Source organism: Anguilla rostrata, chromosome 7 (assembly GCF_018555375.3).
Source record: "Anguilla rostrata isolate EN2019 chromosome 7, ASM1855537v3, whole genome shotgun sequence".
NCBI classification, from domain to species: domain Eukaryota; kingdom Metazoa; phylum Chordata; class Actinopteri; order Anguilliformes; family Anguillidae; genus Anguilla; species Anguilla rostrata.
Window position 1 is genome coordinate 45,511,173 of NC_057939.1, and position 13,529 is coordinate 45,524,701.

A 13,529-nucleotide genomic window follows, 5' to 3' on the forward strand; every position below is an offset into this window, starting at 1 on the left:
AAAGCGATTCCTCTCTTTAAGCCAGGGTTCCCTGACGTGGATATTTTATGATCGCAAGTATAAATCCCCTGGATATTTATGTTTGGAACTATGACACATTTATGGTATTGTTTGTACAGCCAGATATAAATTCTACATAAAATTCCACCTGTTCAAAGCTAATTTGGTATTGCTAACTAATGTGGTTATAATTAGGCCTGTCTATTTATTTGTCCTTCTACTCCATCGGTGGGCCTACATATTTTTTAAACTAGACAGCCATATTAGATGAATATGGGAAGTGTTCTGTAAAAAAAAAAAAACTTTTTTAATGGTGTGTGGGGAGGCATTTTGCAAGTTACACATAAATTCAGGAATACACATTTCTATATAATTTCAACAGAAGCAATGTCCAGAACGTGCAGTTAGGATATTAGAGTTGCAATCCATAAATCATTATTGACAGCAAATATTACGCTGATTTGAGATAAAAGCTAAAGAACTAAAGGCAGTGAAAACGTGCTTTTCAGTCTGCTAATGCTAATTGGGGCTGACTTAATAACATGTACGTGAGAAGCACACTGATGCCAACCTTCATTTGTATTATTTGCTGTTTTCAGAGTGTGAGAGAAAAGTACCGCCGTCATCCACTCACATATAAACACATATAATGCAGACAAGCACAACAAGCTAAATAAAAGCTGAGGAATATGTCCGAAGCAGTCTGAGTGAATAGACCTGACAGAGATGGTATATTTTAAAAACGTGAGACACTCAAATACCTTTCCTTTTTCTTTTTTTGAACGTTCATTGTCATGGCTGTTTATCTGTGCTCCAGAGCAATTTGGAACAGCGCTGAGATTTAAACTCCCTTTCAATTCAGTCGTTTGAATATGAATTGAATCTAACTTGATAAAAATTCATATATATTTTTTTTTCAGTAGGCTAACAACCTTAGGACATATATATTTGTAACATTCTTATTAAATGTAAATTATTAAATATCATTCACTGTTGTGATAGTCAATCATGTGGTGGTTTTGCATAGTTTAGCGAGTGTAACAGCCCTCATCTTTTCAGTGTATCAAATAAATACTTTAATTCTACACTACTCTGAAGCTCTGGACATAAATTATGACAGGGCATCAATGTTTTTTTTTATTGGGTAAGGAAACAGACTTTTGTTTCAGGGATTATAGGTTCAAATCTTAGACATTGCTGTATGCTTGAGAAAGAAAACAGAAAGAAAAAAATAGTGTAAGGCTGTGAAAGGACATATACATACTGTAAACAATAATATCATGTTTTTCTTTATAAAAAAGATAAGCATAAAAAAGTTGCAGTAGAGGCGTGTGGCATAACTGACTGTAAGCCAATTATGTATTTTATCATTGTTTCTAGACAGTGCAATAGTCCAGTGATCTGAAAGTGGTCATGTAGGATTGTAATTATAGACCAACTGTAGGTGGAATTTAAGAAATCATCCAACTGAAATAAGCCTAAAAAAGAAACATCCATTCTACCAGTGTAAAACAATCAATGGTAATACTCCTATGTACTCATTAAAACTGCCCTGATATGGTTAGTGGTTGAGTCCAAGCCCAGGGCTTTCTGGGTAATATAATGTTTTTATACTTTGGCATACTGGTGTGAGTGGTCATGCCTGCATTTTAACACATCATTTTGCATTTATTATTACTGTAGTTCTGCTAAAACAATGTACAAATGTTAGTGACAGGTCATTTAAAATATAATCATTAGAATATAATCACATGCGAGGTAAAACTATTATTATGATATGTGTGTGTATGTGTGTCTGCGTGTGTGTGTTTGTACAAATATATCTGATGTATTTCTCATTTTAATTTATTCATGAATATTTATCGACATGTTTTACATGTTTTACAGTCAGTGAGTATGACACATGGAGTATTACAAATGCCATAGTGAAGCATGGGTGTCGGCAACACGTCTTGCTCAAAGATGTACACTAACTTCAGTTCCTTCTATTACGGCACTGACTACAATGCAAGCGTTCTCAAAATTCAAATGCGCATAATAATATAGAATATTTAAATAATATAATATAATATATATAATTCAACAGCTGGCGGGACCAGCACAGGATTTGCATGCAGAGAATTCATATTTTCACTGCAGTGCCGCTGGCACCAAGTGTGCCGTACACTTATGCCACCTGCTGGTAGAATATAAAATAGTCATTACAACCACATTATCCCTGTTAGCTCTAACAAGAAACATCACCATTTTAATGACCTGAATTGCTGAACTTGAATTCCTGTCTGTGCACCATAGTTAAAGGATGCTGAAGTCATTTAATTAATTTTATGAAGCAAACAGCTGTCACAAAATGCAAATGTTAAAATAGTGGAAATAATAAAAGCACAACAGAGACTATTACACAACAATCTCCTGAACTATCTTTCATTATTTGGCCGTGACTTAATATTCTCTTTCTGTTAATGGTTCTTTTTTTTTGTCTCAGGCGAACATTATGGAGCTCACTGTATATAGTCACTGTTATTGACCAATTAGATGCATTATCATGTGCTATATGTACAGTGAGCTTTGTAAAGTTTTTTTTACAATTACATATTTTTTTATTGATTTGGCTCAGTACTCCACAATTTTATATTTGTAATCAGACAATTCACATGCGGTTAAAGAGCAAATTCTAAGGTTTCATTAAAGAGAATTTTTTAAATACAGTTTGGTTTCACCATGTGTAGAAATTAAAGAACTTTTTATACAGGAGGACCACTGTACTGACACAATGCAAGCATTGGGATCACGGCAGTCAACTAAATATGGTTTCATGTGACATGGCATCTTGTGCAGCTCTCTGTGTGCTGTGTGCTTTGAATGCCCACTTATTCATTGAGCCCTTGATGAAATTAAATGAAATTATATAAAACCAATTGAAGTGCTTGCTTGCATATTTTAATGAAATTGTGGCTTTTAGAGGAATGGCTCCCGAACTTGAAGAAAGTATATTTAGATGATAATTTTCTCTATTTTGATTCTGTTAGAATTTGGTTAGTTTTCCTTACTCTCAATTTTGTTTGAATGCATTAAAAAAACAGAATTTGTCGTGTTATTCAAATGGGAGGACACTAATAGTTTAATTAGTCCTGGGCGGAGCAATGTGACAGGCGTTAAGTGATTCATAGTTGAGCTTCCTCTTGTAATGAACAGATGTCGGTGTGTGAGAAACTTGGCAGGAGTCTTTGGCAGGAAAACTGTCACCCATCAATTATCTCAAAATAACGAAGAAAATGCCCCATTCTGCTGTTCAGGGACTCTGTAGCTTTTCCAGAAGCCGCATTTTATACCATTTTTCATCATTCAGAGCTTTTAGTAAACATGTGCACTCACACACACACACAAAAATGCTCACACACACGCATGCACACACAAACGCTCATACAAACACACACACAAGAATCAGAAATAAAGCTCAGGACTGCCATATAACAGGTTTTGAGTTGATTATGTAGTTTTAAACCAGGCACCTCAGTCAGGTTGTAACTTTTTTGCTAGATGTAGTGTTATTGCAGACTGAATTTCGGTACAACCATTTATTTCACTGTGAAAATGACAAACAAAAGGACTCCACTAGTGGGCTTCTACTATTAATAGAAAGTCATCTTATTTTAAACATAAACCAGATAATTGAATGTAACAGCAATTGGACTTGTTCATGATATTTATATTGTGCTTATATTTGTGTGTGATTTGGTTTATTTAGTGTGAAAGTGATTTATTTTTGCCACTTGCAGGTTGAATGTGTCATTTCCTTCTTTGAAAATTGAATTAACATTATGGCCTCTGGTTTATGCCTCTGCATAGTAACAGTAGCAGATGTGGCTGAACAGGGACATTTTGCATTCACTGCAAGCTGAGACGAGCAATTTTAAACTGGCATTTTGCTGTGGAAGAAGACAACGATGCCAATCATGTTTGCTCCTAAATTCAAACACATACACACACAAGTATACGCACACATGCACACACGATGAATTTAAAAATGAGCTTCCCATCACAAATACGACAAGAGGCAGGTGCCGTGACTTAACAGTTTTAATGTAAATCCATGACAAAGTGTGATTACAGTTCTACACATATACAATATGCATATGTGAGCATACAAATTCTCATTATATTAATAACTCGATTCACCTCTGAGACCGAAAAAATGATCAAAAGTAACAGTGAATAACAAGCTATAACATAGTTCACCACATCGCGAGCCCCTTCTCACCCTACAGATAGTAAATAGAACAATTAAAATAACTATATTCTTCTCTAACCAATTTTTCTGTTAAAAACCTCATTGAATTTACAATGCTATAATTAGTTAATTGGACTAATATAAATTCACTCCATTTTTCTACAACGAAAATGATTATTAAGAGAAGCACACAACGTCTTAATGGTAACACAATCGCTTATTAGCAAGTACTCAACTGGTTAAGAATTTCAATTAATATTATTATTATTCAGAATCTTATTTATTTAAACATTCTATAAGCCAGTAAAATATCCATTCTCATAAGATACTTAGTGAGTCAGAGGAACAGCGTTCGTACAGCTCTACATCAAAAGGTCGATAAAACATTGATAAAAGGAGATGTTACACTTAGCAAAACCCCAAACCCAACCCCACACATAAACAAAAGCTATTTTAAAAAAACAACAGAAGAACAGAAATTTCCATTAACACAGTGAAAGGCCTACAGGGGGGGGAACTGCAACACAGCACGGCGTTTACAACAGGAAATGAGAGGAGAAACCGCAGATTATCCACACAGCCTTGGGACACAAAACCATGCAGAAACAGCGACGCTTTCTTTAAGTCTAGAGGAGATCCTAGAATATTACTACTTTGAAAAAAAAAAGTTAATCTTCATTTCATTGAAGAAGTTCAATTCCCATTTCATTAGGAATATTTTTTAATTTACGTTTTTTTTTTTTTTGTAGTGAGAGTAAAAAAACTGCTCATGTCATGAATCACAAAAATGCATATATATTTCCCTAGGGAAGTGGTTGTTGGAATATGTTTGTTATCTTCAAGGAACATCAGGGACTGGAGACGGGTCTGCATCCTTATCGATCGCCTCTCCACAGAGAGTGTGCTCCGCACGTGAAAAACTGGGAATCCTTCTGGCGGTCTATATTCACAAATCAATAGCTACATCACACAAACACCAGAGCGCAGGTGTTATGAATACAAGCTTAGAAAAAACAAAATTACGAGAGTAATTACTTATTTCTCCTTAACTGGCCTGTACCTTATTTCCCAAACTTTCAGGAAAAAAAGACAAATTATTTTTGATGTGCATGGACATAAACAAGACAAGTATTCTTTTAAAAAATCAAAAAAATTAAATACAACTTTCCCATTTATTCATGTTTGTAAATTTTTGGTGAGAAAATCTATAAAAATGACCGAATCATAACATTTGGCTTCGATACACGATAAGAATAAAACAAATCCCTTTCTTTGTGGTGCCCAATCCAATGAACAGAATGTGTGTCAAAAGCATGCATGCTTGCACACAAACACGCTCACAGGTACACAGTGTGTACTTGAGTGACTGTATGTGTGTGTGTATTCAGCATATACTTGCGCAAAACTCACACCAGCACAAGTACGCAAGTTTTATATCTCCTCAGTTAGTTTTCTCCTCCCAAAACAACGTTTTCATTTGGATACAAAATGGCGGTCTTGACGCATACACAGCTGAGACAGGGACGTTATTGCCAGTTCAGTACTCTAAACGAAGGAGAGAGCGGGGAGCAGTCATCATCCTATATCCTTTCTTTGGTGGTAAACTGAAGTCCCAGAATGCTTAGGGTGAAAGAACCCCTTTGCCTTGGTTTCCACCGCTAAACACAAAGGTGAATCTAATGAATAACAAGCCAGGCAACTCCCTAGGGCCCCGAGCATTGGGGGGCCCCGAGGGTGGACAGTGGAGGTCCGGCAGAAGGGCCCCAATGGGCCCCTCCACCCCCAGTTTCTAGAATCACCACTTAAACGGAGTCCCTAAAAAAAGAATGCACATCCAGCCGTGTTTATAACATTGGAGCCGAGGGTGAACAGAATATTATACCCGGTAAAATAAACAAAAAAAAGAACAAAATGTTTTTTTTTAAAGAGGCTTAAGAGGCTTATTTAAGCTCTGGGAGAAGAGGGGATATTCTTTGGACTGAAGTTTTGGGACAGAGTTCCAAACTTGTACTGGGAGCTCTCACACGTCTTCACGACCTACCTACCCGACTGTCAGGTTAATATCATCACTAATATCATCAATAACGTTAATGTTATTACCATTAATATTATTAATGTGCTGGACATTTTACAGCAGCACAGACTATACTGGTACATTTCCCTTCCCTGGAATACGATACACAGCTACGCACATTCCTCAATTACATACGAATAACATGAATAAATGAGCTTCAAGAAATGACAAAAAAAAAACATTTACACTGATAAAACAACACCCACGAGAATTATTGCAGCAATCTCTAAAGACAAAACATAATAATGTGACAAACCTCCCAAACGCCGTTGAAAATCTCTTCTTTGCGGCAGAGAACTACAACTGCGCAGCCAGTGCGACTACAGCGACGCGACTCCAGCGAGACGTCGAGGGAGAAACGAGTGACGTCACTCGACATCGATGTCACTGCTCCTGAGCCAATCTCGCGAGCGCAGGTCCCGACGGAAAAACAAACGCGACCGAAACACAAAAGGGTGAACAACCGGATCCCCGAAACAAAAGCTCTACGTACTGAACTACGCAAATCCCAACTTTATCCACGGACCGATCCGCTCCCACAGCCTTGTCTGGTGGCGTGAGGTTTGTACGAGGAAATTCAAAACTGACACGCGGCGGCAAACCTAAACGCCAACACTCAACACCAACCCCCTCCGGGCGTGCACAGACCCTTCTGTCACGTTCGTATCGTTAAGGTGACATACGGTACACATAACTCAAAGAGCATAACAGCTAGAATCGCTCGCAAAATCTACTCCAAAATGTAACTTCGTCTCAAGAGTACGGTGTGCTCTCCTTGACCCTGTGAACCCCCTCCCCCCCCAAATTATCAGGGTCACCGTTGCTACCGACCTGCTCTGTCTCAACATGCTATTCTTCATAGTCCCATTGTGACCCTAACCCTAACCCTAACTCCACACCCCCAACCAACCAACCAACCACAGCCTGATTCCATCCACCGACCAATCCCTGCCCTCCTTCCCTGTCTCACCTATCCCACATCCGCTCACGCCCCTTTCTCTCTGGGCTCCAATCCCAACTCCGCTTCTGCTGCCGTGCTCTCATTGGCTGCTCCAGCTAGCCCTCTGTGACATCACTGGGCCCACTCCCGTTGGGCCCCTGGAATTGACTTCAAAACTCAATTTAATTTCTTTATCCAACGAGACTCTACTTCTCAATATAAGAGGGGAAAAAAGGTCTAAGAAACTGAAATGTTGCCGTATGGAACACCCCGTAGCAGAGTACTGTTATATGACCACTGGCATTGTGATTTTGCTGGCCACTGTGTGGCACCTAGGCTATTGTTTCACTAAATGCTTAAAGCAGGGGTGTCCAATCTTATCCTAAAAGGGCTGGTGTGGGTGCAGATTTTTGTTTTAGCCCAGCACCAAGACATCCATCTTATCAAGATCTTGACTGAAGACCATGGTTAGTTAATCAGTTAAATCGGGTGCTGCAGTGTTGGCTTAAAGCAAACCCTGAACTCGCATTGGCCCTTTTCGGGTAAGATTGGACAAAATTCCAAAGAGTAAATCCCTGGCTTTAAATTAGACTGTCATCATGCTCACCAACCACCCAAACATATCACAGAAATTGTTGCAACAAAAAAATTTCAGACCTTAGAGTGAAACCATAAAAATGTTTTCAATTTTGAACTGTTGGAAAAGGAAAATCATCTCTTATTAAGGTTTCAGGTAGCCTATCATTTTTATACACCAGGCATTCTGTCATTATAGCAGTATGAATGCATTTGGTTCTCACCCATTCCCCCACGTCTAGGTAAATACATGCAGAGGTGAACGCCACCGTTTCAAACGTAAGCTTGCCGAAATGACACAGGCAAATGAATCTCGCAATGCTGAAACACATGCCCATTTGATGACTGCACTCCACAGAATAAGGAAACACCTAGTGGCAGCTTTGGTTCAGTGCCTAACGCAAACAAAATCCTTACCAGGCAAGTCATACTCAGCTACACGGACGCAGCAAAAAATGAATTACAACTACACGTGACAAGCGAGAACCTCTGGCAGACATCGCAGGTTATATTTCTGTACTCGGCACACCTAGAAGTTTTTAAAAAAGGGTCGACTGATGGTCACGAAGACTTGAAACCTAAGACCCAGCCTCCTCTGGGCTGCAAGTCCCAGCGCAGTAAACTTTTAATAAAGCGTGTCAGCACGTCCGTAAGGCACTACAAGGGATCGATGCTAAGGGCCAAGTCTATTGGAGGATTTCGAGAGGTCAAAGGTCACGGGGGCGGACGACGGGGCGCGCACGCCCACACTGACGGACCGTTTGCCTCGTACGTGCGTATGCTACCGACGCCGCTTCGCGCAATCGCACCGAGAAGGAAACGAACGCAAATCTATTGGTATCAGAGGTGCTTCACGCAATGAAGGGTGAAGGGTGCTACATTCTACCAAAAAAGGGGCACAGCTAAAACTTTTTTTCCAGAGGAAACTAAAAAAGAAAAAATCAAAAACCAGCAATTCTCTACAAGTGAACACAAAATTACAAAAAAGATAAATACTCTAAAAATGTTTTTTTTTTCCATTTCTCAGTTTTCTGAGTTTCCAAAAGGACTCACTCCTCTCTTTTGTTGAAGCAGAGGTGGAAATTCAAGGCCATTATTTTCTGTTTTGTGTGTTTCTGTTTGTTTTTCTTTGAAGAGCAGCAGATATCCTCATTCCACCTTATCCCCATCTCAAAGGAGCTCACGCATCCAGGTAAGTGATCCCTCAAAGAACGAAATCAATTAAAAACGCTAACAATAATAATAATACAAAAATAAAAATCCCAAACTACAAAAACAAAAGGAACTGGCCCATTCGACAAACGAATCTAAAAGTACCGATGCTAAAAAAAAAAAAAAAGTAAAATAAAAATAAATCCTCAGTCCCCCCATCGCCCACCGGAGGGCACCATTTGTCCATTTTCCGCATCACCGCCATCAGATTTCAGGTTTCCCGCGTGGGTATAACAGCGCTGCCAGCCCCTCTGTCTCTAAGGGACGGGTGACCTCAGCTTTAGGGGGCGGGGCTCCAGTGTCTGCTCTAGAGGTAAGGGTACTGGCTGACCTTGGTGGGGCTCAGGGGGTATCCAGTGTAGACTGCGGAGCCGGGGGAACTGCTGAAGTAGGTCTGGTGGGTGAACTGGGCCTGGTACTGGGCGTGGTGGAGGGCGGGGGAGGGCAGAACGTGGTGCCCCATGCTGACGGGCACCTGGTGGACCAGGCCCGCGGGGTAGGCCCCATGGCGGGCGGAGCCCTGGGAGGTGACCAGGTGGGCCACGGCGCCCGTGGAGCCCAGCGCGGTGGGCGCGGTGTAGGCGTACAGGTGAGGGTGGGGCTGGCCCGGCAAGTGGGCGGCGGCCAGGTGAGGGTGGGAGGGGCTGTGGTGATGGAAGGGGTACGGGGCCTGGGCAGCCATGGTAGGGGCCACGTAAGCCTGTTGCCGCCGGTTACCGCCATTCCGCTCCGCCGCCATGTGCTGTTGCGCCTGCGAGAAAGAGAGAGGGAGAGAAGGAGAGATAAGGAGAAAGGGAGACAAGGAGAGGGAGAGAACGTAGCATTAGTATATCTGTGCTACTTAAATGCACTTGGTTCTCTTTGACATACTAGCTTCGGTAACCAATTCAGACAAAAGTGGCTACCAAATTAATAAATTAACATAAAATCTAAAACATGAATGTTCAGCGTAAGAGAGAGGCTCATGATACAGCAACAGCAAATCTGGGAAAGTTCACATTCAAATTATATTCATTTCACAAGAGCACCCAAGTTGTCTGCGCAACAGTAATGCAGAATCTGCTGGCGTGCTGCTGACGCTAGGGCTAATTAAGGCTTCCACTCGCAGGGGTTTCGGGTGATGAAGGAAAAGAACCCGAGCGGCTGGGTTTGTGCTCACCTGGCTCAGGTTGAGGGGCTGCTGCTGAAAGGGGAGTGGCCCAGAACGCTGCTGCCTGTAAGCCCCGCCCCCTGAGGAGTAGTTGCCGCCGGACAACGCCCCGTTGGCTGTTTTGTACTTGTAGATGGAGTTCTGGTGACCTGCTGCGTCTGCAGGTAAGAACGGAAGAGGGGACAGGCACAGTCGGGTGAAAATTTGGATGCACTGTGACCGAAGCCTTTTCGGATCAGTCAGAAAACATCCTAACGCTCACAACACACACATTCACGACACACACACACACACACACCCATGAGGAGTGTGTACCTGGCAGGAGGTGGTGACAGTCCATAGGCCCCTCGTTGGCCTGCACTTTGGGGGGAGGAATGATGATGGCGCGGGGGTTGGAGTGACAGTAGTTGTCCAGCAGCACACCTTTGGCCTGGAAGCCATTGTTGTTGTGGGGGCGGGACTCCACGGCGTACGGGCTGCTGTGATTGGACGAGTCCGAGGCGAGGGAGTCGTGCACCGTCACGCAGCTGATGACATCATTCCTCTGCTTAGACATTGTGCTACATGAGGAAGAGGAGGAGGAAGAGTATAACGTAATATGCCTGCATCCCCGAGAGTTTCTTAATCCGTCTGCTGTAGACTTTTTTACGCATCTAGATGGTTCTTTAATTGCTAACTGTGGCCTGACTGCTGTTCTGAATACCCTGGTTTTGCACTTGGCTTTGAGTTATATAAAACAGATTTTGTTTACTGCTTTATGTTTTTGCTCCTGTCTTATCTGGCAAACTCTCTGAGTGCCGTATATGAATATCACATCGGAAACAAAGGGATTCATTCACAACTTCTTTTTCAGTTTTTTTCAGTGGAAGCGTCATCGCCCCCTGGTGTTCCACAGAGAGTTTTAGAAAATTTTCCCCATCTGCAGCCATATGTTGTTTTAACCAGACCAGATTAGAGCCCAATTTATCTTATGTATTAATTTTTTAGTAGTATGTTGCAGTAAACACTTTTTAGCACTTCTTTAGCACTTGGTTTTTTATGTTGTATGCTGCATCCGTTTCATATATTCTTGCTCTTTTTTTGTTTTTAATTTTAGATTGGTTTTAATGGTAACGTTTTGATTGTACGCTGCTGCTGATAAATCAATTTCCCAGTGGGGATTAATAAAGTGCTACCCATCTAACTGATGTAGTTCCATTGCTCATTTATATAACAGATGTGATGTGTGTGTGTTTGTATTGGTCACTGCAGGATGAGTTGTAAATACTCAAATTCCCAGCATCCCCAGCAGGGACGGGTGACCTGCGACCTCTGACCTGGTGTTGGTGCGTTTGTTGTTGTCGTCCTCGTCGTCCGTGTCACTGCTGATGGTGATGATGCTGATGGCCGGGCTGGGCGTGTCGTGGATGACGATGGTCTGGCGCTGGGGGGGGTTGGGCTGGGGGTCCCCCCAGATCCCGCAGGACAGGGGCGCCCCGCAGGCTGAGGGGGGGTCGCTCGGCACCACCGCACAACGAGGGGGCGTGTTCTCCTTCACCCGCTTGGAGCGCTGCGGGGACGAAGACACCTCAAAACCAGAGCCGTTCCTGAGAGAGAGAGAGAGAGGTGACACAAGTCAGATTCATTTTCTAATCAATTTCTTTCTCTTTATCTAACTGACACATTTCATTTCTATTTCTATAATTACATGTAAAAGACCACTCCTGATTTTTCAGCTTCAGCCTGACATCACGGCGGAAGTGATGGTATTTACAGGGGCTTGTAAGATTTAAGGGAAGTGACGACAGGGGCCTGTGAGAGTTAGAGGAAATGACATCATCCCCACCTGCTGGAGAGCTGCTGCTGCTGCCTGCTCTTCTTGGAAGAGTTGCTGCTGGTTGGCTGCTGCCGCATGACGTGGGCCACGCCCACATTCAGGGGCTGGGCGGAGGGGAGGGTCACGTGAGCTGCCAGCAAGGCCGGCTGCTGCATGATGGGATTGTAATGGTTGCCATGGGGATGGGAGTTCCTGCAACACCATCGAAAATGTTACCTTTCTCAAACCTTAGCTGATTTGGCAGAAGAGACATCAACTACCATTTAACGAAGACAGTACTGTATTTACACTACAGACTTTACTGACACTAAATGAATATTAATATCAACAATAATATAAAAATGTGATTAATAATATTCTTTATATCAAAGAATACAACAGCTTTTAAAGACAGAAAGACTATTAAAGCTCAAAACATGGTGTCTTAAGATTGAAAAAAGAAGTCCTCTGACACAGAAATTTGTACAGTAAATATGAAATCACCCAGGGGAATAACAGGCAGGAAATGAATCACAGGAGATCTGCTGCGCAATGCCAAACGACCCGAACAGGTCTCAGTGTGTCAGGGAAAACGGGGCTTCGTTAAAACAGAATCTGCTTTTTCAGAAAAATCTGCTCGGAAACCCCAGAGAAAAAAACACTGGGATTGCGTGTGCTGCTCGGAAACCCCAGAGAAAAGCACGGAGGATTGCGTGTGCTGCTCGGAAACCCCAGAGAAAAGCACGGAGGATTGCGTGTGCTGCTCGGAAACCTCAGAGAAAAGCACGGGGGTTGCGCATGTTGCACAAACACGACAGCGGGTGGCAGCAGAGGCCAGAGGAAGCAGCAGAACGTACGAGAGGGACGTCTCTGCAGAGGGAGTGCAACACTTTTATAACAAAGCCCGCAGCCCAGAGTGTCACACGGCCGTCAGTGTAATGCAGGGGTGCCCAGCCTCGGCCCTGCGGACCCCTGTGTATGCTGGGTATACATTTGATCACTGATCAAAAACTGAAGGAGGTTGGGAAGCACTGGCCTAATGAACTCTAACCCAGGACCTGAGTATACTTACTTCCTGGCCATTTAAGCACTGTCTTGCAGTTTGGGGTTGTTTTGTGGTTTGTTTAGGGTCCGTTTTGGGGCAGTATTTAGGATCCATTTGGGGTCAGTTTGGGGCAGTGTTTAGGATTGGTTTGGGGTCAGTTAGGGGCAGTATTTAGGATCGGTTTGGGGTCAGTTAGGGGCAGTATTTAGGATCGGTTTGGGGTCAGTTTGGGGAAGTATGTAGGATCAGTTTGGGGTCCGTTTTGGGTAGGTTTTAGGATCGGTTTGGGGTCAGTTAGGGGCAGTATTTAGGATCGGTTTGGGGTCAGTTAGGGGCAGTATTTAGGATCGGTTTGGGGTCAGTTAGGGGCACTATTTAGGATCGGTTTGGGGTCAGTTAGGGGCACTATTTAGGATCGGGTTGGGGTCAGTTAGGGGCAGTATTTAGGATCCATTTGGGGTCAGTTAGGGGCAGTATTTAGGATTGGTTTGGGGTCAGTTAGGGGC

The 13,529-nt window shown here is 42.6% G+C and overlaps 1 protein-coding gene across 2 annotated transcripts in view; it reads right to left on the reverse strand.

Moving 5' to 3' along the window:
- Positions 1 to 4,064: 4,064 nt before the first annotated feature.
- The window catches only part of hipk2 (homeodomain interacting protein kinase 2), a 46,932-nt gene continuing 37,467 nt past the window's right edge, over positions 4,065 to 13,529 (reverse strand). For both annotated transcript variants that reach the window (XM_064344655.1, XM_064344654.1), the window contains exons 11-15: positions 12,009 to 12,191; positions 11,500 to 11,769; positions 10,499 to 10,743; positions 10,193 to 10,341; positions 4,065 to 9,784 (exon numbers count right to left, since the gene is read on the reverse strand). In XM_064344655.1, the coding sequence (XP_064200725.1) occupies positions 9,341 to 9,784; positions 10,193 to 10,341; positions 10,499 to 10,743; positions 11,500 to 11,769; positions 12,009 to 12,191 (1,291 nt within the window). In that variant the 3' untranslated portion in view covers positions 4,065 to 9,340. The remainder of the gene's footprint in view (positions 9,785 to 10,192; positions 10,342 to 10,498; positions 10,744 to 11,499; positions 11,770 to 12,008; positions 12,192 to 13,529) is intronic.